The sequence below is a fragment of the Paramisgurnus dabryanus genome, chromosome 17, assembly GCF_030506205.2.
Source record: "Paramisgurnus dabryanus chromosome 17, PD_genome_1.1, whole genome shotgun sequence".
Taxonomy (NCBI): Eukaryota; Metazoa; Chordata; class Actinopteri; order Cypriniformes; family Cobitidae; genus Paramisgurnus; species Paramisgurnus dabryanus.
This window is the reverse complement of record NC_133353.1, coordinates 12,855,544-12,881,962: the sequence shown is the minus strand read 5'-3', so window position 1 is coordinate 12,881,962 and position 26,419 is coordinate 12,855,544. Positions and strand designations below refer to the sequence as shown.

The window sequence follows — 26,419 nt, the reverse complement described above, 5'->3', positions numbered from 1 at the left end:
ACATTAATGCGTTTATCATTTAAAACACGTTACTTTTGCTACAGATGTGGCCTTTAAAAATGCGCGTTTTCTCCCGCGGCATTCGCCAATTCGTCTCGCAGAGTCTCGCAGCATTCTGCAAGTGCTTTCGGGGGGGCTACTTTCCATTTTCCCTTAATGTGTTTCGCTTCACAGAATATCCACCAGGTGGCGCATAAAATATTGCATTGCCGTTGTTTCCAGAAGTTAATAAAGGCATTGCTGAATATTTTACATTGCTACTGTATTAAAACAGCAAAGTGATATGTCAACCCCTTCTTGCCAGCATAACAGCGCATACAACTATTAAGATACGTGCAATTCGAATTTATAGGAAGTGCAACAGAGAATTTAGTTTTAGCCTAATAAACGCGACTCTATTTACAATGAATATCTTAATTATTTGTGTTGTCGAATTTTGACACCGTTTCATTGTTTGTTCATAATATTTATAATTGTCAGTTTTTCTAAAAGTATCAATATTTTAAAGAGATTAATGTGGTATAAAAAAGACATGTTTTAAAGTTAAAAATGTTGTAAAAAATATAGTAGTATTCTTATATTTTAAGAATAACAATATGATACATTTATACTGCGCTAAAATGCTTTACATATGGAAAGAGGAATTCTTCTCAACCACCAATAAAGTTTACAAATTATTCTTTAGAAAAAAGGCGTTTAAACCCATGCGGGCTGTACAGTTGGCATATGATATCTTTTTATTTCGTTTTTACATATTTATATTTATAAAATCTTTAATAATAGGCTACCTTTCTTGCGCATATCAGTGTTTCTACGTAATTCATAATTGTAAAAAATATTATTGTAAAATAGAATATCACTAAAATAATTTATTAAAGTAACTTAATAAAATGTCTTAATGTCACTTATGTGTTTTTTTAGTTGGTCAAACCAAAATAATTGACGCGAACAGAGAAACTGTGCCTTTTGCGGACGAAAAACACCTCCAAAATGTTGAGATTATGAATATTTACAATATGTACTTTGTGAAATGTGTGTGTAAAATAATCAATTTTATAACATGTGGCTGTAGAGACAAACACGCCGCATCGCCTTCCAGATATCTTACACGTTCGCATTCAACACTTTTCAAAACTTATTCAATCTAATTAATAATTATAAATTATGACATGAGAAAATTAGAAGTGTGCAAAAGAGCCAATTCAGATATTGTTAATTAAAGCTGTTTTAAACACCTTTCTGCCTTGTTTAAATTAACAAGCATTGTATTTGCCACTGTCAACACGTTTTGTGATTGATTTAATGATTTATTACAGAAACTTATATGAAGCAAAGCTATTGTACTAAGCATCTTTATATATATAAATATATATATATATATATGTTATAAATGTTGTAAAAAATATATTAGTATTCTTATATATTAAGAATAACAATATGATACATTTATATTGCGTTAAAATGCGTTACATATGGAAAGAGGAATTATTCTCAACCACCACCAATAAAGTTTAAACATTATTCTTTAGAAAAACGCCTCCGAAGTGTTGAGTTTATGAATATTTACACTTACAATATATACTTTGTTAAATGTGTGTTTAAAATAATAAATTTCATAACTGTAAAGACAAACACGCCGCATTGCATGATTTTATAAATACCGAGGTCCATATAAGTATTTTCCAGGGCATGCACCCCAGGAAAAAAAGCTTCTTATTTCCCTGCTCTACATATATGAATTTTAATACATCAGAAAACCAAAGAATCAAATACCTATAGATTTCAAACCATGTCAGTATGCAGAAGACTTGTGTTGGTCATTAGGAATACATTGTAATAATTATTTTACCATCCTGGGCACACTGCTGCACACTTTCTCTTCTTTTGTTTATTTGTTTATTTAACTTTAATGACTTCAACAGGTACTGTTTATTAGGCTTTAAGACTGAATGCAATAAAATGTTCAAGCCAAAATATGAACATTTAAACTCCGTGCACGCGCGCTACGGGTGGATGAAGCGTTGTACCGCGCACGTGATGCATCGCGTTTTCAAGTTCAAGCTTAGCAGAAGTCCAGTGCAACACAGGGAATCTAATCATTATACAGTTAAAAACATATCTTCAAGAATTAAAGGGTGGCGTTGAATGTTGTAAATAAACATGCTGAATAACGGAAAGTGAATTACTGGAGGGAGAGAAAGCAGCGCATTAAATTTGGACACCCAAGTGCTCAGCGGCATTAATGTTTCTTGTCCTGTCACCTTGACAGTCACTACGGTTTCATTTTTCTCGTCAATAAACTGCTGTATAATAGTCAGTGTTTGATTACTTACATCTCTCTTGCACTTCCACTAACTGCGCATCTGACCTCTGTGTTGCACCTCTGTCTGCCTGGTTTGATTTCATTGGTCATCTCGGTTTCATTTTGACTTTATCTTACTTAATAGACCCTTTAACTGTTTGTACACCATGATGACATGTCACCGTATGCGTGCGCATTTAGGCAACGGAGGTATGGCAAGAATCAGCAGTGAAGCAACCTACCCATTACACAAAAAATGCACACGGCCGCGCCGCTCTCAGTGTGTCTGCATCTATGAAAAAAATGTGCACCACCTGCATGCAGAGAGCACGCGCGCTGCCTGCACGACATCCAATCACTGCAGTCCCACGTTGGTTTGGATGATGGGACCGTACCAGTACAGCTCAGCAGTGGTGTAGTCTACTAGGAATTGTAAAGGATCTCCATATACCCGCTAAAAATAGCGTGAGGATGCGTAACAGCATGGTTTTGTGACATTTCAAACTTTTAGTAATAGTGAAGCACTGGCATGCTACACTTGCTACTTTAGCGGGTTGAAATGCATATACATATTAGGCTATATATTTGGTGTGTTTGACTTTCTGCCGAACTGCGCGATCCGATCGGCATATGAAATCGCTATAGCGTCGCGAAAGTGACTGGGGAGCAGAGTGGTGTGGCGCTACAAAAACCCACAGGCGAGTGACAGCAAAGTACCGCGAGAGCGATTCAAAGCGGATTTATCCACGTGATAACTGGAATCGCTCTCGCGGTACTTTGACATCACCAAGCGATCTATACCAGTGGTGTAGTCTACGTGATATGCAGGCATGGCCGTAGCTACCATTGAGGACACCGAGGTCATGTCCTCGGTAGTTTTTTCTTGAAGTTTCGTTTCATTTTGATGTGAAAATAGCCGACGAGACAATCCTTGCATCTACGGATCATCACGTGCAGTGATGGAAAAACGGCGTTATATATAAACGTCGTTTCCTTACAGCGTTACTGACATTAAAATGCTGCGCATTAGTATAATTAATCTCATTGAAGCGAGTAAACTCTCATCATTAGACAGGCAATGTTTTTCTCTTGCGTGTGTTGAGGGGTGGGAAACACATAACTGATTGGGCTGTGTATGTTAGAGGGGATGGGACAACCACATAATCAATGATGATTGGCTGAATTTCCATCGTTAGTCAACCAGAAGCAGGATTAGCTATATACATGCACAGTCCGAGCAGTGTCGTGTTGCCAACTTGTTGATGACTTTGTCGCTAGATTTAGCAACTTAAAAAAGCGAAAAAGGACAAATCTAGCGATCTTTTCTGTCGTGGTTGGAGACTGACGCGAGAGCATGTATCATTCTCTACACTCATAAGAAAGAGTCTCTCCACGTCTGTAATTCTAATCTAATAAAGCAAATGAAAATGAAAAGGCTGTAACAAACTTAACTATCATTTGGAAAGCCAGCAAAAGATGAGCAGAGAAGAAGGGAAGATGAGAAAGTTAAAGGTTATGCAGCAAATAGCCTACAATATGGGATGCAATACGGCTACCAATGAGATTAAAACCTACACTACTGCTCAAAAGTTTAAGGTCACTTAAGTAAAATGTTAACTATGGTCTTAAAATCATTAAATCTGAAGGCTTATGGTTAAATGCTTGAAATTACTTTTGTAGACAAAATATAGCCGTGCCAAACAGATTAATTTTTGTTATTAGAAACCAAAAAATATATTTTGACTAACGCTGAATATTGAAGAAAAAGCAGCCACTAAGAGCCCTTATTATATATAAACTCGTTCTATACTTTTAAAAATTCATCCTAAATTGAAAATTTAAGAAGCTTCTTGAAAAAATGACACAGTTTTGCAGTTTCTATGCAAAGGGTGACTTGCACTTCAGATGATGAAATGTAACCATTGATTTATTTTGGATGCTTTTAGTCACCAACAAAATTCTCACAGACACAGTTACATTTGTGCTATGTCGTAGTTTGGACATGTTTATTATTATTCTGTAATATGGAAAAAATGTAAATAATAAAAAAATGTCCTCGGTATTTGAAAAATCCTGGCTACGGCCTTGTATGCAGGACTACGCCGTATACCCACTAGATTAGAAATTGTCAAGGATTTCCGTATACCCACTAAAAATAGCGCGAACAGCATGGTTTTGTGACATTTTTAAACTTTTAGTCATAATATACATGTGATCCGATCGGCGTATTCATTTCTATGAAATCAAATTACTATAGTGAAGCGAAAGTGACTGGGGAGCAGACTGGTGTTGCGCCACAAGCGAGTGATAGCAAAGTACCGCGAGAGAGACTCCAGTTATCACATGGAGAAATCTGCTTTGAATCGCTCTCGCGGTACTTTGACATCACCAAGAGGTCTGCTTTACGCCAAATGAAGTCGAACCTGGAGTGTAGCTGCTCACGCGACACTGTAAACAAACAGTCCATGTGAAGAAATGAACAAGTGAAGCAGTGCTGCAACATAAAATCCATAGAGTTTACAACGCACATGTGAGTAAACAACATTTAAATCATCAGTCCAGTTTATTACTTTATCTGGAGGTATGGCTCCAAATGCAATATAATAAGCCCATGATTATATCCTGATGGTTTTTAGCTGCCTTCAGTTGCTCTGCATGTTTGCTTGTGCTTCACAGTGTTAAACTTCCCTTCTATGTGTTCATTTATATATCTACGTTCAAGATGTATTATGATCGTAAACTTCTGTGAGGAAATTCATGTCTGCGTTGATGTTCAGTTCAGACTTGCAAATATTAGGCTAGATGGTCTTGTAATAATAATTAAGTATAAGCCTATTTTCAGTTTTAGACAATGCTTATATTATATGCAAAAATAAGCTTTTATATCAATGACTATGCAAATAAGAGTTAATTCATGGTCATCTTAAATGTGTATTAATTAAAAACATTTACACCATTAAATAACACATGGTAATGTTATCAATAGTTGTCAGATAATAGCTATTGAAGGAGTGGATTTTTTTTCACCTTCAATGCATGTGTTTGACACGAATTGAAGATTGTAAACAGTTAATTTAATTTTAATTAACAGTTAAGTAACTTTTGTCCCTGAGTTATTAGATGTTGATTAACACTAAACCAGTCTAAAAATCAATCCAGTTTCCCCAGCTGTAAACCCATTGGCTGTTAAAGTCTTTTTTTTCTTGTAATAAACTGACATGTTGAAAACACATTCAGTTTATGTGTTCATGAGTACACTTTCAGAATGCTCTTAGTTACATGAAGATCCATACTGTATGCATCTGTGAGTGTTGTGGTGCTTATGAGGTGTCGCGCTGGGACGAGTGAGCATAAGGATGAGAGGGAAAAATCACAGTATACTCACTACAAAAATCTAGACTACACCACTGATCTATACCACTGCAGCTAAGTCACTACATTGACATGGCAGGAGGACAGAATGCCATTTTGTTCTGGGCACTCCATGGTGGCATCATGGCATATTTGATCTTTTGAAAATGCAATGCAGTATAGGGGCCTCCCTCCACCTGTCCACAGCATGCATTTTATTTCTGTGGTAAGAGGACTTGACATGACTCGAAACTAAAATGGTAGGATTTTGGACTCGACTTGAGACTTGTTGGCTTTGACTTCTGACTCGACTTGGGACTTGCCTCATCTTTGACTCGACTTGACTCGGGATTCGAGGGCAAAGACTTACTTGTGACTTGCATAACAATGACTTTGTCCCACCTCTGCAAATAAGTAGGGCCTACATGCATTGCTATCAAACGTGATGTGTTTTTGGTTTTTGTTGTAATCTGGAACTTGGTGTATATCAAATGTGTTTGTTAAATGTCTCCACATGGAAACGGAATGCCCTCCCCCCCCGCACAGTCCTGCAATGAGAACCAGAAAAACCGGTTTCTAACCATTTTATTTACATGTGAATAGTGAGAGCACCCCCTCAGGAGCTGTAGCAGGGTTTTTGCGGGGTCTTTATAAGCTTAAGCCAGGACTTAGTTTATATAGGAAATGTAACTAGTTTTAACAAACATGCCTTACTAAAAACATTATTTGTCTGCATTTTGAGGCAAAAAAGGGCATGGCCGTCCGGACCTCGGTAATTTTCTGACGCGTGTCTTATTTGACTCAATGCTCAGCTCTCGTTTGACGACTTGCGGCGCCACGCAGCCCGATCAAACGGCATGTGACGTCTTAGCACCGCGAGACAGGAGGCCTACAGTATGCTTTTGAATAGATCTCGCGGTAGTGTGATGTCACAGGCCAACGGGTTTGCGCTGCGCCCCATTAAGTAAGATAAAGTGAAAATTATTCCTAGATGACCAATAAAATCATACCAGGCAGACAGCAAGGAGGAAGGATACCTCAGTTAGTGGAAGTAATAGGTTAAATTGGGCCGGAGCGCAACGGAGCGCAGCTCTGCCTCCTCGGGTCCACACCACACCTTACCGGAGCTCCGGTCCGTCTCCTTCAGCAACAGAGTTTGGCGCAAAGCGAATAATAACGTTTTCATTCATAGGCTTCAAACTCGTGCTTGCGGGGCACCCTCGACAAAAATCATTTTGATAAAATCATGCTTCTCAGAGGTCCACTGTGTTTTTGCGCTGCGCCCCATTAAGTAAGATAAAGTGAAAATTATTCCTAGATGACCAATAAAATCATACCAGGCAGACAGCAAGGAGGAAGGATACCTCAGTTAGTGGAAGTAATAGGTTAAATTGGGCCGGAGCGCACCGGAGCGCAGCTCTGCCTCCTCGGGTCCACAACACACCTTGCCGGAGCTCCGGTCCGTCTCCTTCAGCAACAGAGTTTGGCGCAAAGCGAATAATAACGTTTTCATTCATAGGCTTCAAACTCGTGCTTGCGGGGCACCCTCGACAAAAATCATTTTGATAAAATCATGCTTCTCAGAGGTCCACTGTGTTTTTAATCCCGTCTGAATCGGCCATGTCTGTGTTTTTCTCTGACGACCTCTGTAATCTGTAAATTTCAGAGCATTTTACCTACTGTTTTTCGCCGAACTCAGAGGTCATCTGAGAAATGTAATCCCGTCCGGATGAAGACGTCTGTGTTTGCTCGCAATATGTTTTGAAAGCGCGTTTCTTTTCATGTTTTGGCAAACGTGAACTGCCGACAGGTCTCACTAACGCACGTATAGACTATTGTAGCCTACTTAATTTATGAATCCCATTCATTCAGATAGCCTATGGATTTTTTTTCCATTCGGCGGAATAAAATAATTAAATCAAGACGAGCTGAATATCATACACTGTTAAGACTGGACAAAACGGTTAGTTTTGTAGGTGTTTAGCTTGGGAGTTATACTCGGTTTAACAAAAAATGGGAATAATAATACAACAGAATATTTGGAATTGGGGCAAGCAGAACATGAATTGACAAATCACAAAAAAAATGTAAAATTAGATAAATTAGTTAATGATATTGCGCAAATGCTCTCGGTCTCTTCAAGGTCTACGCGAATTAGAGGTTTGTTAAAAGACTCCCTTATACATCACGTCTCTTCTAATTGCACAGAAAAAAATGAATCAAATGATGCGCATTTAAGTCTGATTTTTATGGAGAATAGGCTTTGTGACCGTTTAACCCCACGTGGACCGAACAAGAAACGTATGCTTTCATGGAGTCCATGTATGACATCTCCTTTATTTAGTTTGACATATTTTTATTTATATGCATTTAATAATACCGTAAGATCATAATGTATACACTGTAAAAATGATTCAGTGGCTTTGTAACTGTAGGCTATCTAAAATAAATGATTAAATTAACTTAATGTCAGTTATGTGTTTTTTATGTGTTTATTTTCTTCTAATTAATATTATTTGCATTTAAAATCAACTTAAAAAAAATGTACGTTTTACGCCTAACTTGATGATGTACTTACTATTTTTACATTGATATTATTTGAGTAAATGTAGGCAAAAAAATAAATTAATAATAAGTAGAACAAATGTTAATTTTAAAAAATCCCATATAGCCAACAGGTTTTAATCAGCAACAGAGAAACTGTGCCTTTTGCCGATGACAAACACCTCAGAAACTCCTCGAATTTATGAATTTTTACACTCACAATATGATTTTATTTACTTACTACAAAAATATAACTCATTATACAAATTTATTCAACACCATTGCACACTTTATATCGAGTTTCATACCATGTAAAGGAAAACATGATAATATAAAAAGTATAGTAATGCAGAAAAGCGCATTACAACCATGTTCAGGCTATTAAAAACGTTCAGATGCAAAAATGAACTAAATGTACAATTAGATAAACTAGTTAATGATATTGCGCAAATGCTCTCGGTCTCTTCAAGGTCTACGCGAATAGAGGTTTGTTACAAGACTCAGTTATACATCACGTCTCTTCTAATTGCACAGAAAAAAATGAATCAAATGATGCGCATTTAAGTCGGATTTTTATGGAGAATAGGCTATGTGACCGTTTAACCCACGTGGACCGAACACGAAAACGTATGCTTTCATGGAGTCCGTGTATCACATCTCTTTTATTTAGTTTTACATATTATGCATTTAATAATACCGTAAGATCACAATGTATACACTGTAAAAATGATTCAGTGGCTTTGTAAATGTAGGCTATCTAAAATAAATGATTAAAGTAACTTAATAAAATCTTTTAATGTCAGTTATGTGATTTTTTTTTTAGTTAGACAAACCAAAATTAATGACTAGAAATAGATATTTGGTTTAAAATGTACATATTTTATTTGATGTATACGCCTTAATAATATAAGTATTTAATTTACAGATAATTTTAATCAATATATTTGATAATGTCAGAATTATATATTTAAGTTTTTAAACCTGTAATAATTGCTTTCTTCAAATTAATATTATTTGTATTTAACATCAACTTAAAAAAATGTACGTTTTACGCCTAACTTGAACTATGATTTACTTACTATTTTTACATTGATATTATTTGAGTAAATGTAGGCAAAAAAAAAAAATAATAAGTAGAACAAATGTTAATTTAAAAAAAATCCCATATAGCCAACGGGTTTTAATCAGCAACAGAGAAACTGCGCCTTTTGCCGATGACAAACACCTCAGAAACTCCTCGAATTGAATATTTGCACTTACAACATGATTTTATTTACTTACTACAAAATATAACACATTATACAAATGTATTCAACATCATTGCACACTTTATATCGAGTTTCATACCATGTAAAGGAAAACATGATAATATAAAAAGTACAGTAATGCAGAAAAGCTCATTACAACCTTGTTCAGGCTATTAAAAACGTTCAGATGCAAAAATGAACTATATAATTAGATAAACTAGTTAATGATATTGCGCAAATGCTCTCGGTTTCTTCAAAGGTCTTCGCGAATTATTTTGTTATAAGACTCCGTTATCATCACGTCTCTTCTACTGTAAGTGTACACAAAAAAAGACGAATGATCCGCGTTTAAGTCAGATTTTTATGAAGAATATTTGACTGTTTATGTAACTGGCAAAAGAAAACTTCGTGTCAAAAAGCTTGCATGTGACATCAAAGTACTGCCAGCGCACCGAGAATCCCTGTCATGTTACTTCAATATCATATAGTATGCTTAAAGCATAAAGTCGAGCACACATTGTCGTCAGTATGCCCTACTTGAAACACGACTGCCCTCTACAGGTTTTTTATTTCCTGCGTCCCCCACCGAATCACCCTTCTGCGGGATCTCGCAGAATTTCGGAAGTCTCCGCGGCATTCTGCTTTCAGAGACGCGCATTTTTAAAGGCCACATCTGTACGTTTACGCCTTTCATCTACACTACATCACCGTTTTCGACCCTCATAAACGGATTCGTTCGCAAACGCTGAAGACCCTGTTTTAGTTTGAGAACTCAGACGTTGCTCTGAGTGTAAATGAACGTAGACGGAGTCTTATGTAAACGAACAGCTGATGTTAACCTGACAACGCATCATTTTCAAAGTAAAAATTATTTTATTCATGTAAATGTTGGTTTGCAACGGAGGTTTTGCCAAAAATAGTAAACATCTACCAACCAGCTATTATAAACGCTATATCGGATTGTTTTAACATGTATCCTTATGGATAATGTCTGTTTTATATTAATGTTTGAGTATTGTTGGGTTTAATGTGTTTATGTTTTGTTTAAATTTAGTTAGCTTACGAAAGATAGACTGTAATTTTAAACGCCATATAGGCGTTGTAAAGGCCAATATGAAGGGAGAATTGTAATGGGTCAGACATTATTTTTGAGTTTAATTTAAGTTTTGTTTGCTACTTTAAAATGAATTTTGTTTCAGATAATTTGTCTCTTAATTTTAATCGATGTTTTGTTGATAAGTTTTGTGAATATAAATTAATAAAAACAATAAACTCAACGTCATTAATATATAATGCTCGTTTAGGCGCTTGCGCTTTTAGCTATTCTGTGTTGCTAGCGGAGGACGTGCACGGACCTCGCACACTTTAAAAAATTAATGCAATAAGCATTTCTGGTAGGATAAAGCAATATGCTTTACTCTTACTATGTTTGATTGAAGTTTGCATTTGCTAAAATTTATTTTTGCTTCAAGTTCGCTACTGTTTAGTACTGTTCACTTGAATGCTTTCTTTTTAAATCATAAAGACCTTTATGTTTAGTTATAAAATCAAAATTAACCTATTAATCATATTAATATGTTGTAGGGGGAGATAGAACAGTATAAGACTTTCCCAAACACATTTTTATAGGTTCAAAAATAGTGTCTGTTATAGTTGCCAGCAAAGGACCCAGGTATGACTTTTTGTCAATATCGCACACCCCCAGGCTGCGTAAACGCGCAAAGGTAAGCTATTATTAGAGTAATAAGTTATTTTACACTTTTATGCGCATGCCCAGTTACATGATTGGTCATGTTTCATGGGTTTATGGTGGTGTATAGTGTGGATGAAGATTCTTTTTAAAATGCCAGTATAAACGAGGATCGTTTTCATTTTAAAATGCCGTTTTAAATTGCAAATGCTCTAATGTAAACATGGCCTCAGTTGAAAAAAACTGTTAAGTGATGAGTTAAGTGTTAAGTGTTGGGTTCTATTAAAATCCATTAAAATGAGAAAAAACCTGGAATGTTTTCCTCAGAAAACATAATTTCTTCTCGACTCAACAAAGAAAGACAACAACATTTTGGATGACATGGTGGTGAGTAAATTATCTGGATTTTTTTTTAAGAAAATTGACTAATCCTTTAACTAACACTACCAAATATTTAATAATACTGTACAATTTATTGTTCATTATTAGTTTGTGTTAGGTAATGGATTTACTACTGGTAATAAATTAAACCTTATTGCAAAGTGTTACCCATATTGATTAAAACAAGCGCTAATTTCATAAATTTACTTTTTTTTTTCACTTTTTTTAAAAGTTTGTTTCATACAGTAGATTAAAAAGTGTTTACATTTTATTGACCATATAATTAATGTTAATTCACTATATAATAATTCAATACACTTCTTTCAAATGTTAAGCAAGAGGTTAGTCTATAGTGGAGACTTGAGAGGAAGGGGTGTTCTGGATAGAGCCCTACTGTACCTCCTTCCTGCACACAATAAACCCTGTAGAAACCCACAGAAGGCTTTCAGAACTGGTCTGGTAACAATTACCAAGCAGACACTTTTAACCTCTGACAGAAAATGCACGTCAGCCTCAGCACATAAACTGCTTTCATTAATATTTTAAGTAGAATTCATCAATATCCTGCCCTGCCACAGTATTCCGGCTTTCCTGGAACCAACGTGGGGGCAATTCTGTGGTAAATACCCTACCCCCACCACTATACACTGCCCCACATTTGGTGAAAAGTCAGATTTTGACTCAGCGTCTCTACAGTCAGTGCGATTCGCTCTGATAGAAAGCCACACTCCATATCCAATACGATTGTGAACTTTTCAGTCATCCAAAGCTGAGGCAGTCAAAACAATTCCCAAGCCAGTGCCAAAAACCCACTGAAAGGGGCCTGCAGGGGCTTTAGTCCGACAGTGTGAAAGAGTCTCATAAAAACCCGTGTTGTCAGAGCAAACAAAATTAAAGGAAAGTATAGTCCTAAGTCTCACATCAGAACTGTCAGATTTGATGGGAGTCTGAGACACAGTAATGCGAGAAAGATTTCAGGGCCAGAGTTAAGAACTGTGAGAATTTCTCTAAACAGATCCCGACTAAGATGATGAGAAGTGGAGGGCATGAAATGGGCAGAAATCTTCACCATCTGTGGATCTGACGTCTGACATTAATATCAAGCTGTGGAGTTTAATCCAAAATATTTAACGACAGAAGAAAGGTATAAAAACCTTGAAGGAATTTAACACATACGCAATCATTTGCTTTGTGCTGTACTATGCAAAATGAAAACATAAAGCCTTGCAGTCCGTAAGTTAAACAACTCAAACGGAATCATAAAAATTTGCCTTGTAAATAAATGTGTGTAAACATGTATATGAGCAGTCACCAGAGGTACTTGCTTGTTCATTTATAGCTTAAAGATATTTGGGTAACACTTTACTTGAAGGGGTGTTCATAAGACTGACATGACACCTTCATAATCATGACATGTGTCATGAACATGAAGGAGACTTTATGCACGTTTATGACAACTGTTATTAAGTGTCATTTGTTCAATTATGTAATTTTCAATGCAAAGATGACATCGTTTGAGATGTCTTTGTTATGACAACTTGACATTAACCAATAAACATGACATAGCAGAATAATTATCAAACTTAAGAAACTACCAAGCTTTATGGGTTAACGTCACATTAAACTGTTATTTAAATGTCAGGTAAAAGTGTTAATACTATGTCAAATAATTTTAAATACCTTAACAAAATGCATTAGACACGTCAAAAGATTATACTTAACTTTATGTACTGTATGTGCACAATACATTCAAAACTGACAATTAACAGAACTTGTTCTTCCTCACACAGAGGGTTCTGAAAATTTCTGACCTAGAAGAAAAAAACTTTTTTTTCCAGCTATATGGACCCAACGCTGCATGGCTTAACCCATTATTGTGCTGTTTTTATTTAATTGTAGGTGAATCGGTCTCTAAATGCAATAAAATATAATTTTATCAATTTTAATTATTATTAATATTATTATTATTGAATGGTAGAATTTTTTGTTAAACACATGGAGGAAACTTAAAAAAACATTATGAACTGAAAAATATTCATGACGTTTTTATAAAACTATTTGACAGAGTACCAACACCTAATGACATTTTAATGACAAATTATATTTGTACCACTGTACACTGTAGTTGAGGTCGAGAAAAAAAATATTCATGACGCTGTTATAAAACTATATGACAGAGTAGTAACACCTAATGACATTTAAATGACAAATTATATTTGTACCAATGTACACTGTAGTTGAGGTCAAGAAAAATATTCATGACGCTGTTATAAAACTATATAATTAACACCTAATGACATTTTAATGAAAAATTATATTTGTAACACTGGAAAAAAATGGTCAGTTATGTTGCCTTGGTAATGTCAAGTTGTCATGACAAGTTATGATGTATTGGTTTATGTCAAGTTTTCATAACAAAGACATCTCAAACAATGTCATTTTGCATTAAAAATGATGTAATTGAACGAATGACACTTAATGACAGTTGTCATAAATGTGCATAAAATCTATGTCATGTTCATGGCACGTGTCATGTCATGTTTATGAAGGTCTCATGTCAGTCTTATGAACACCCCTTCAAGTAAAGTGTTATCAATATTTGTTGGTACAATCAAAGATAGTGAATATTATGTTATTGAGCATTACTATTACTATGAACAGGGGACAATGCAATGCTCAGTATAGTCACTCTGGCGACGGAAATCCCACCCCTTCAAGTTAAAATAACCAATCATCAATCGATAAAGATTGGAGAGGCTCAGTTGCGTGAGGCACTTGTCAACCTGTATGGATGCACAGTAGCTGAAACAACCTTGATAAAAGGTGTTTTTAGCACAATTTGAACTTGAGAAACAAAAGTTAGAGTACAGTTAATGTTAAACTTAATTGTTGGTCAGAAATATGTTGTTTAATTGTGATTTTAGCACACAGTTTTAGAGATATCTGACTTTCCCCATTCAAGTAGATATGACTTTAATCTTGCATGACTGAAATAACTGCCCGGAGGTGTTGCAAACATAGTTGCCGCCTAATGGGTTTAGCCTTTTTTGGTTTGTTATTGTCGACCTACCACCCCAAAGTTTAATAAAGCAAGCACATACCCAGGAAATCATTCTGCCTACCAATTAATTAAGCATATGAACAGCAGGATGTTCGAAATGATTGAATGCAACAGTCAAACTCACTGTGGTTGGTAAGGGATGGGTCCATTAGCTGACTGCTTCATGGACAGGGTCATATGTCCCAAGCTTGTGCCGGGCAATGGTAATGGGACCTGGCCTTGGCTTTGTGGAAAGGTCTGCTGAGGAATAGGCCGCTGGGGAATAACATTATGACCATTGCCGTATCCATTTGTATGGCCACCGTTTGGAAGTCCACCTTTGGTGTGTCCATTTAGTGGTCCGGTCGGATGAGAGGATGGGGGGAGAGTGGTCTGTTCACAGGAATTGCCTTTGGAGCCCATCTTACACACACACATGTGGGGCCGCAAGCACATTCCTCCGTTTTTACATGAGGGTGAACAATTAGCTGTAAACAGAGGAAAGGTCTTATGATGAAAATAACACACACAATTTGATGTCAACAATTTTATGTTAATTTTTATTTGACCCATTTTTTTATTTAAAAAAAATACAATATTTTTTGTGTTAGGTCCATCGCTTTGGTCCACTTTTCAGACGGGTGATGATGAACGAAATACTGTATATAAAAATGGAGGGCAAAACTGTTATCTGCAGGAATTATGGGAGAGAGAGAGCAAAAAGAGAGAAAATGAATGGATAACTGGGTGTTGACTTGTGGTCTGTAATTACATCATTGAGGAGCAGGAACAAGGCTGTCATTTTTCAACTACAAAGAGCTGCCTAGCAGTCACCATGGCCAAGGTACACAGGCTCTCTTAGACCCACAATGACACACACACAACCAAACCTAAACTGCTCCTCATCGGCACATTTACAGTCGTTCGCATGCAGTGGAGATTCCTTAAAAGCAAATAAATCCGAGTCCAGGCAAACTTTACGTCAATGTCCTTTTAAAACTGAACTTATGTTAAAGACGTACTTTATGACATCACAACAAACAGCAGCTGCTCTGCTTAACACAAACTGCTACACACAGTCATCCCATTATCCTACCCCATTTATCTACCACAGACCTGGTGGTCCAGACTTCACAGAACAGTTGATATTATACAGAAGATAAACAGTAAAGCTCTTTTCAAAACTACACAAAACATTCAAACACATTTAATAAAGCAAAACTATAGCACACACACACACTTTGTCATTGCTGTGAGAGTGATTACATCGCACATGACATCATTAAAAATCACTCCCCTTGATTTTAGAGAGTTTTTCATTCCAGCTGACGTAACTCACACCAAGGGGATTTCTGTTTTCTTTTTTACCCGCAAAAGGTTTCCCTCTTTTTCCCTTAACCTCATTAGATCACAAGGAATCTGGAGGCACTCAAAAGCACTCATAAGACCATGATTCTTGTTTCTATTATGCACGCGCGCACACACACACACACACACACACACACACACACACACACACACACACACACACACACACACACACTTTCCTCACATATACACACAAAACATGTAAGTAAAGATGTACACAAAAATGTATATTTCTAAACTAAAACAACCTACAGTGCATTTCAGATAGCCTATATGTTTTTTTATGAGTATGTGTGTCCTGGGAATCAAACCTATAACCTCAGGTAAGCCATTCAGAAATATAGCATTGTTGACAGAATCAGTTTTTTCAGTCCTTTAAGTGCACAGAAGATGAACTTGATAAACGATGTCCCGTAAAACAGTGGAACACATTGTAACTTGGATCCCTTGTGAGTACTTGGCCCTGAACACAACCTGGATCTCACCCATAATGTGTGGTTCAGTTTCTTTATTTGTACATTTTGACTTTCATCATTTTGCAACATTTTAAGTTACATTTTTAGAGCCTGACCGATATGCATTTTTTGGGCCGATTCCGATAGAGATATTAGGGGGTAAAAAAAGCCTGATAACGATATATCGGCCGATATTCTTTATCTGTATATTATAGTACAGTACACATATACTACAGTATATTATACTACAGTACTGTACATAGAACATAGAATCCACTATATACATTAACAGAATTATGTATTACGCGCTCTGCTGGACAAACAAGTACTTGCATCTTTCAAAAGCATTTAATGTGTCTTGTAACACGTTCATATTGGCTGCATATCTGCAGATTAAAAGCCGATACATATATATCAGCGACAGGCTTATATCGACCGATAAAATCGCCAAAGCGATAGATCGGTCGGGCTCTAGCAATTTTGCAACGATTTACTACTGTATGTCTTGTCCAAATAAGAGTGAAGGTTTTAGCCTTCGGCTAAATACCAATTAAAAGACTAAAGTGACAATATTGAAAATAAGGCATTTCAATTACTTTCATTGGAATTAACATAAAAGCCTAATTTTTCAAAAAGCATGTCAGACGCACTTAGAGGGTTTTGCATCTGAAGTCCTCATACTGTATAGAAAAAACATTGTGAAGAAACCGATGACAGATTTGTTTTATTATTCTTTTCCTAAAGTATTCCTCTGAATTACACCTACCGTTCAGCAGAGACAGACAGCAGATGTTTTACACAGCAGTGCACAGCATCCAAGCAGAAATTTGTATCTTTTTCCTTTTTGTAAGAATCTACATCATGTCAGCTTTTATTTAGAAATACTCTATCTGCTTTCGGAGACTTGGCCAACACAATTTTCAGTCAGCTATGGAAAGACCCTGCCAGCAATGCATTATACAACAACCACGCTAAATGACTTTTCCATTGATAGCAAAGGCCCGTTTCTACAAATAACAGACACGGCATAAACAGATATGAAATTGAATTTAGGATCTAGACGTTGACCTAGATTTCAGCTCAAATTGGAGAAAGCCAATAACGAGTAAAATATAATCCACACGGACTTGACACAACACACCCGAACAGTTACAATGTTTGCGATTTCTGTAAAACACAATGGAGTGAATGTAGCGAGCGTAATATATCATATTAACATACAACCTTTTCTAAATCTCTAAAACTTTAGGTTGTGAATATCCCATTCAACGCCTCTTCATATCTTCCTGCTGACTGAACAGCACCAACGGAGCCTAAGAGCGTAAGCAAAAAAGCCCCAGAGGACAAGGGGAGGGTAGCAAAGACAGATAGATAAAAGAGTATAAAAGGGAAATGAAGAGGGTGATCCTGCTGACTCTGATATTCAGGCTGTGGGGAGTAATGCTGGGTAATTCCAACGCGTCCAGCTTCTTATTAGTTTTATCCCTCAAGTCAATATTGAAATGTGTGTTAAATGTGTTACGTTGTACCCTCAGCAGCGTAGGAGCTCACGCACAGCTGAGTGTGCCAGACGAAATGTCGATAAGCCCATTTCGCTCAGCTAGTATTTCACAGCGGACACGGAGCCAATTAAAGTCGACCGTTTTCCTTCTCAGGCTTATACGTGTAACACATCTAAGAGCTCATTCAGGAGGATCTGTGCGCTGCGGATTTGTTCTATAACTTCTTAAAACCTGTCAACAGGGATGGTACAACTCGGATTTGCTTAGGAAAGTATTGTAGCATGATTTACTGTAGCATGTGGAGATCTTAGCTGAGGAAGAGAGACGTCTTTAAAGTTGCTTCTATTTAAGTACTTATTCAGTATTTACATTGGAATAATGAGCAGTTGTAAACAACTGCTTGGTTAACATGGACATACATTTCCAATTGCATGGATATGATCTTCCATGTTTGTTGACTGCATTACAAATCCACATCCACATTTGCTAGGTTCTTTCTTAAATAAACTAGTAATGTCAGGTTGAGTGATGTAGGAAGGCAGTTTTGCACTAAATCATTCTTAATTATTATTTTAACTGGTTAAACTGGATTACTGTGTTAAAAGCACTAACATGACCCATCACAGTAGGTTCACTATGGTCACCTGCTCCTAAAGATCCAGGACAGTTCTTCAGAACAGACTGCAAGGAAACAACATATCTGCATATCTTTGCTGAATCTTGCCATACTAATTATTTTCATGTTGTGTTTTATCTAGCAAGGGATGTGAATGGTTTGGGTTTTGTTCAATTAAATAGAAATAGACTGAACAATCTTTCAGTAATGGAAATCAGCCTTGAGCTGAGATCAGGAAAAACATTCTAGCACTTTAGATGAGTTACATGAGAAATACAGCTTTAAGCTACGTTCACGCTGCCAATAATTTTGTCGCTACGGTAGCATGCACATCAGTGATGCGCAGGTTGATCCAAAATGAGCGGGTGCCTGTGGTCAGTGGTCACCCACGGTTACGAGTCATCCAAAAATATTTTTTATGATATTCGGGTTGTGGTCGATCGGGTCGTTTGAAATAAAGATGCCAATTAACTATTTTAAACAAATGTTACTTTTAAAAAATGCGAGCCAGAAAGCGGGTCGGATTAGTTGAAAACTTTGGTCGTGTTTGTGCGGGTTGTTAATACACGGACCCTTGCATCACTGGTGCACATCAACATTTGCTGGCTTATTTGAAAAATGCCACGCTTCCATTGGATACAATTGAAAACATACGGCGGCGTAAAAGCTTTGGTGTGCACACCCCCTAAATGTGGACATGAGCGTACATTGCAATTATACTTTTTCCTGTTTTACTGTATATGCTATTAAAACAAACAATCTGGTTAGAAAATAGTCAATAAGTCACAACTATAACCATCATCAAACATACTTGAACAAAAATTTGGTTAGTGCAGGACATATATCAGCTTTTACCCATTTTTTGAAAACATACAACAGTAGTCCACCATTGTGTAGCATTTTTAAGGGTCATGAAGATTTCATAGATGGCTTTAAAGTCCCCATGAAATAAAATAAAAAATGTATGGAATATTGCAGTGTTCATTAAAAAAATCCATGATGACGTCAGCTTGATGCCTATCCGGTTGTTAAGTCTGACGTCATGCACCACTTCCGGGTCCAACTGCTCACAGACGTCACTAGGTACATTTAATTACATGCAACCAAATAATCTGTTTGCAGTCGTATTGATGGCTCAATCGTATTAAGAAGCATTCATGTAAACACCTTAATCAATACGATTGAGGATGATCGGATGCAAATTTGGATCGTATTGAAGGGGGTGGTGTACTCTGAACTGTGATCCGATCCGCATGAGAAAAGTACGCAACGTGTGAATCACAGTATTTTCTCAATCGGATGCAAAAATACATTGTGCACATGCACAGAACATTTGTGCTCAAGTTCACGTCTTATATTAAAGTCTTATATCACATGATTCTCGTCACAGAAACACTCATTAGCAAGGCAGTGGCATCACACATTATAAGGTAAGTTTACTGGGGTCACGCGATGTACATTCTGCCGTGTTTATGTGTACTTTTAAAACATTAGGCTACTTAAAGCAATAAAATAGCGTTGTGACTTTTGAAACATGTGTTTTCATTACCTATATCTGAAAACTTCTTAAGAACAACTTTCTCCAACTCCGTTTGTGACTTTAATCCAGAGATAAAGCGTGAACTCAACGAGAGATGCTGTTCACAACGAGGCATTGCCAAGTCCTCTGCTTTTTTCGAGTTTAGATTTGAGCTACTGTTTAAACTGTTTTCCCCAGTTTTTTTTCTGCAGGTTAAAAATGAAAGTATTTTGTTCATTAGTTATTGTTATTTGGGTTGTGGATAGTCAGTGGGATGCTTTTGGGCTAGTTTTGAATGTCCATTTAGGATGGTTCTGATACGTGAATCGGGCAACCCCGGCTGTGCGCTTGCGCAGACGTTCTGTTCGGATTCTATAGAATGTACATGTAAACGAACATTTTAATCAGATTGCAATCTTTAGGGTGCATGTAAACTGTATCGTCGTAACATTAAATCGTATTGAATTCAATCGGATTGACAAAATTTTGTGCATGTAAACATAGTGATTGAGAAATAACAAAAATCACTACTATAATAAACTCGTACCATAATGAAAAACTACCAAAAACACCAGATCCTAATTTTTATCTCCATAACAACATCCGAGAAGACCAGACATGGATTTATGGACGTGGATTTTATGAATTATTAATATATTGCTGTCTTTGATTCTGGGAGCCTGAGACTGCAGTTTACACGCGAGTTTAAATTATCGCTTAAATGTGTGCTATGAATAAATAGTGCTCATAAATGGCTGTTTAAATGTGGTGGCTTGGAGCTAGAAACGGTTTTTCTTACGTCATGACTTAACAAGCGGATAACGTGAGCCTGGAGACTGGAGTGTACACTGTGAGTTTATAAAATTTTCGCTTAAATGTGTGATGTGAATAAATTGGCTGTTTAATAATATCCTCTATTGAAATGAGTGGAGGTTTGGACCCGGAAACAGTATTCCTAACGTCATCACTTAACAACCGGATAGCAGAGCATCTGTTAAACCAAAGGTCAGTCTGCTGTGAGTTCCACTTCTGAATGAAACGCCTACTTTTCTTTATCCAATCAATTCACAGTGAAAAATACAAGCCACGCCTGCTATTTTCCTTGTGTTAAATTCTATTTCACTATTTGGAAATATGTCACATTACAGAAGCAAAGTTTATTACTATTTCCTGTTCATGAGAACTTGAAAGTAATTCGTATAAATTGAAAGTCACAAAATGGAGATTTTTGAAAGCAGCATCAATCCAGCAATCTCTGTTCATAGCAAAACTGTCCTCTTTAATTTACTTTTCACAATTCACCAGCTCTTTGTCAGCAAAACAATCTTCCATTGTACAAACAAATTAAATTACCAACTCCCCCCCACCCATGTCTGTCTGAAAGAAAAACAAAAATGCACTGAATGTTTCCTGATGATCTCAATCCAACAACAGGACTCAAGGAAAGTCTGAGAAGCATTTGAATGCACATCACATGGTGAAAGCAGGCACGAAAACACACCAAATCCTCAGGGAACAGAGATTAACAAGGCTGCACTCATTCCACAGACTAAACCTAACACACTTCGTGACCTTCATTCATATGGGCATTTGTAAAATTCGATTCAGGAAAGTCTCCTAGATTTTAACAGACACACTAAGCTCTCCAAGTAAAGGCTGTAAATCAACAGTAAGTATTTAAAAATTTAAATACTCGGAGATAAGGGTGTTTTAAAAAGGCTCCTGTGCTATACTAATCTTCAGGTCCATTGTCGTATTTATGTATAGAAAAAAAGACAAGATTAGCGCTCTTCCTGTTCCATTAAAGATAAAGTACTTAAGTGTAATATCCTGTTGGCGAAATAGGAAGGTCGATATCCCATCGTCCCTGTCCACAGTGCAATATTAAGACAAACTTATCAACTGGATGACTGACAGCTCTCTGAATAAATCTAGGTAAAACACTTTCCTACTAAGTTCACGAAGCTCCGAGAAACCAGCCAGGAAAAATAAAAGCCATAACTATTCAAGATTAAAACCTGAGAAATCAAACCCCATTAAACATTAAGCAGAAAAATTTATGCTCCAGTCTATATTCTGAGACAGGAGGCAGAGAGCGGAGACACTGTGATTTTAAAACACAAATGGAGAGAAAGATATATAGAGACAGAGGGAGGTACTCAACACAATCTGGAGATTCTCATTTTCCCTTATATTGAACTACACAAGTAATGAAACTAAAGAAAAACAGCCATGATCCTATCCAACATAAATTATAACATATAATTCTGTTGTCAGATGTATAAAGGAGGTCATATTTCATTCTTCATTTGCTTGAAAGCACACATACTGTATATATATATATACATATATATATATATATATACATATATATATATATATATATATATATATATATATATATATATATATATATATATATATATATATATATATATATATATATATATATATATATATATATATATAGTTGGGATCCTGTTTCCAGATACACGTTTGTGAGCTGAAGCCAACAATCTGGCAGAAATACTACATTCCATACGTTTATGAGAATAACGTTTCATAAAAGCACATCAGGCTGACAAAAAAATTGCACTTGAGATCCTCCTTAAAATGTTTTTTTTAAGAAACTCCCCATATCAATGTTTCCTTCAAGATCTTCCATTACTGTACATGTAACACTGCAGCTCAAACTTAAGGGCCTTCATGTTGTCTTGCTGGGCGACTGACATCAAATGCACCAGCAATATATTCCTCCTTTGAAAATTAAAGAAATGGCTAAAGGGGAATTGCAACGCTCTGGGCCATCTTCAGAAACCATTTCTCTGCCCTTGTAAACAGGCAGCTAAACACACCAATGCAATATGCATACAGAAATATTTGATTCATCTTTAATAAAATATGTAAACAAAGAGTGAAGATGTCAATTGTTCAAAACTGAACATTAATTTGGTCTAGTACTGTACATGCACACTTATATATCAGTGACAATCTCATTACTTTTACATATAAAACCATCCATGTACATTACATCCAAGACTAAACACTTAGCCAAAATGTAGACCATGCACACAAAAAGTCATTTTATCATTCCTAAAAAAACAAGTTGAAGGATGTCACAAGAGACTGGGGATGTAGAAGCAATATTGATTGTCGTCTGGGATGTGTGTGTATACTGTCAGAAAATAATGGTCAAAAAATGGTCCCTAGCTGCCACTGGCAAAACCATTTTCAAAAAGTACCCCCTTTGCACGTAAAGAATCCATATTAGTACATACTGAGATCAAAGGGTGCATATTAGGACCTCAAAGGTACATACTGATATCAAATAATTGATAAATAGTAAGACCTTTTTAAAGGGTACTGCCCCAGTAACAGGGAACATTTCTGGTGGAATGGGTAAAGATGCAGTTTCCTCTGTTGGCCATCATGTATGCAGACAAACAGGCTATAGATTTTATATACTGTAACAAGCTTGCAGAAACACACAGAAACATTGATTCCTACTCTCACACCGGATGCGGATGTATGTTTACCACCCCTCTCCCATATTATTCTTTACTTGGGGTTCAAGTCCAACACTTCTGAAGTCTTACTCTCTGTTGTGTCTTCAATAATTACTTTCATCCACTTGTGTCCGTTCTTTCTTCTACTACAACAATACGCCTTCAAGCCCCCATTTCGACTCACAGGTGGGCCATGCAGCTGTCTGTCTCGAATGTTTATGAAGGACACTATAAAACATCTCTGCTTATGTGTTACGTTTTACCCATAGCAGCTGCTCATGGCATTAAGAGGTTTTTGACTGGGTTAGCAATATAGAGGCCTAAACTATTTGCTTAAATGAATAATTCACCTTAAAATGAAAATTTGGTCATCATTTACTCATCCTTATGTTGTTCTAAACCTGAATGAATTTCTTTTTTCTGATTAACCCAAAAGACGATACTTTGAAAAATGATGGTAAACACACAGCAGATAGTGACTATTGACTTCCATAGTAGGAAAAAAATATTTTGGAAGTACTGTGATAAATGATAAAGAAAATATTTTGATAAATGATGTTGACGGTACCCATTAAATTCAATCATATTTTTTATCCCTACTATGGAAGTCAATGGTCACTATCTGCTGTGTGTCTACCATCATTTATCAAAATATTTTCTTTTGTGTTCATCTGAAAAAAGAAATTCATACAGGTTTGGAACAACATGAGGATGAGTAAATAATGACAGAATTTTCATTTTAAGGTGAAATATCCCTTTAAATGGGTAAATGTCATCTAAATATATCCACCACACATGTATCCGGAAGGTGTTTTTAGAGAAATATGTTATTGCAGGGGGACTATGGGGCAACTTAGGGTTCAATGTCTTGCTCAATAGAGACAAATATTAATATTTGTACATATGCTGTGATATAGTTGTACACAATGGCCTGGTTTCACAGAAAAGAATGAGCTTAAGCCAGGACTAGGTCTTAGTTAAACTAAGACTTTTAGCATCCTTTATGAACTTGCTTCAGAAAAAGACGTTATTGGTTTGTATCTTGAGACAAATCAATGGCACTGGCATACTAAGACCTGACAGTGAAAGTTTTTTCAGTTGAAAAGCTCAAACATGTCTTATGTCTTAAGCCTTGTCTGTGAAACCGGGGGTATATGAATTATGCCCATAGGCTTTAGCTCCGTGCGACCCTGCAAAAAGGAGTAGCAGGTTCGGAGAATAGATGAATGAAAGGATGGATGGATGGATAGATGATTTATGACCCAAAATTAATCAAAACCAGGGATGTACAAAACTACATATTGCTAAAATCGTTCAATCAACTCATTTATGCTCATTAAATTGTCTCCTTTTTTGTTCTCAAGTAAAACAAAAGAAAAACATGTACATGTTAGGAACAACATGAGTTAAGTAAATCACAGATAAAAATTAAGAGGAACTATATTGTATGGCAGAGGGGCACTTAGTTGGCAGCACTTCGACCTCGTTGCGCAGTAACATCATCATTCCTGACTACTCCCCTACAGCAGTCCGCTGAGGTCATGGTGCAAACTAAGTGCACTTCCGCCATACAATATAGTTCTCATTTTTTATCCACTTAAAAATTGCCACGTTTTACTTTGTACAACCATAATCGTGTAACTACTCATGTAACAGTCTTTAGATAGGGAAAACATGTAAGTGTTTGGTGGCTTCTAAATTCATCCCTGTTTGGATCCTAAGGAATGAATGGGGCTAGGCTAAAAGCTAACACATTTACGACGCGCTGAACAAAGATTAAGTGCACGCATTGAAAAAAGATATGTATGTATTCATCTGTCTAAGTTGAGGTAGGAACATAGTAAAATATTGAAAAACGGTGGTGTATTCCTTTAAGATAGCCCTGTAGTATAATTACACTGGTTTTGTGTTTACCTGGCCATGACAATTCGCACTCTTGCATGTTTTTTTAATGCTTACATAATCTTATTTCATGTGTGACCCTCAGTCTTCAAAAAAAGTGTAAAAAGCACACAAAGCATTCTGAACTTGATTTCCAGAGCGACTAAAAACATTTTTTTCTGCCCTTCAGCAACATTTTGAAGGCAAGTTCAATGCAGCGTTAGAAAAACCCAGAGAAGCATGCAGAACAGAAAAAACCAAAGCACATGGACAGTATTAAGTCGTAATAACTCACGTTTGATACAGCGCTGAGATCCCGGACTTTTGCTCCAACCAACACAGCACTGCCCCCCACAGACGTTCACTCTGCAAGACATCAAAAATTACCCTCGCACACAAATCCAATGGACCTACTAACCTTACTGTAACCCCAAGGCCAATCTATTCGCCCACCCAGCCAGTGATGTAAGTCCGCTCTCACAGGAGGGCCCGGGGCCAGTGTTGGTCGAGGCTCCAACATAATCAGACGTCTTATTCCCACTGTGCTGTTCATACTGTACTTCACCACAAAGCGAGAGGAACTGATCCAAAGTGCCGGAGATATTAAGAAATACGGTGTGGGATACACTCGATACTCTTCGTGATTGGAGGAAATGTGGAAAAACCTTTGTGAATGGCCCTGCTTCAATGTTTTAAGGGGCATTGGGTTCACTGCTACAGGAGCCAGTAGCCTGAATTTGAATCAGCTAGGGTACGATTACTAAACAACAGATGTTACAGTGTTGTTGAATTATGAAAGGATTTAAGAACATCATAATGACTATAGACAGTTTGCCTCCTTGTCAAATGCATCATTGGCTGCTAACTCAAATTTGTCAATCAACGGCTGCAATGAAAAACTTGTTGGTATTTATAATGCTTGCTTGGGAATGCAATGTTTTGTCCCACTCTATGTTGTAGTACATTTGTATTAAACTGTATTATGCACACTAATGCAAAGTGTGATCCAATATCACT

At 36.6% G+C, this 26,419-nt stretch overlaps 1 protein-coding gene across 2 annotated transcripts in view; it reads right to left on the bottom strand.

Annotated features, from left to right (window-relative positions):
* The window catches only part of ltbp1 (latent transforming growth factor beta binding protein 1), a 122,029-nt gene that overhangs the window by 94,815 nt on the left and 795 nt on the right, over nucleotides 1-26,419 (bottom strand). For both annotated transcript variants that reach the window (XM_065245005.2, XM_065245006.2), the window contains exons 2-3: nucleotides 25,698-25,768; nucleotides 14,701-15,043 (exon numbers count right to left, since the gene is read on the bottom strand). In XM_065245005.2, the coding sequence (XP_065101077.2) occupies nucleotides 14,701-15,043; nucleotides 25,698-25,768 (414 nt within the window). The remainder of the gene's footprint in view (nucleotides 1-14,700; nucleotides 15,044-25,697; nucleotides 25,769-26,419) is intronic.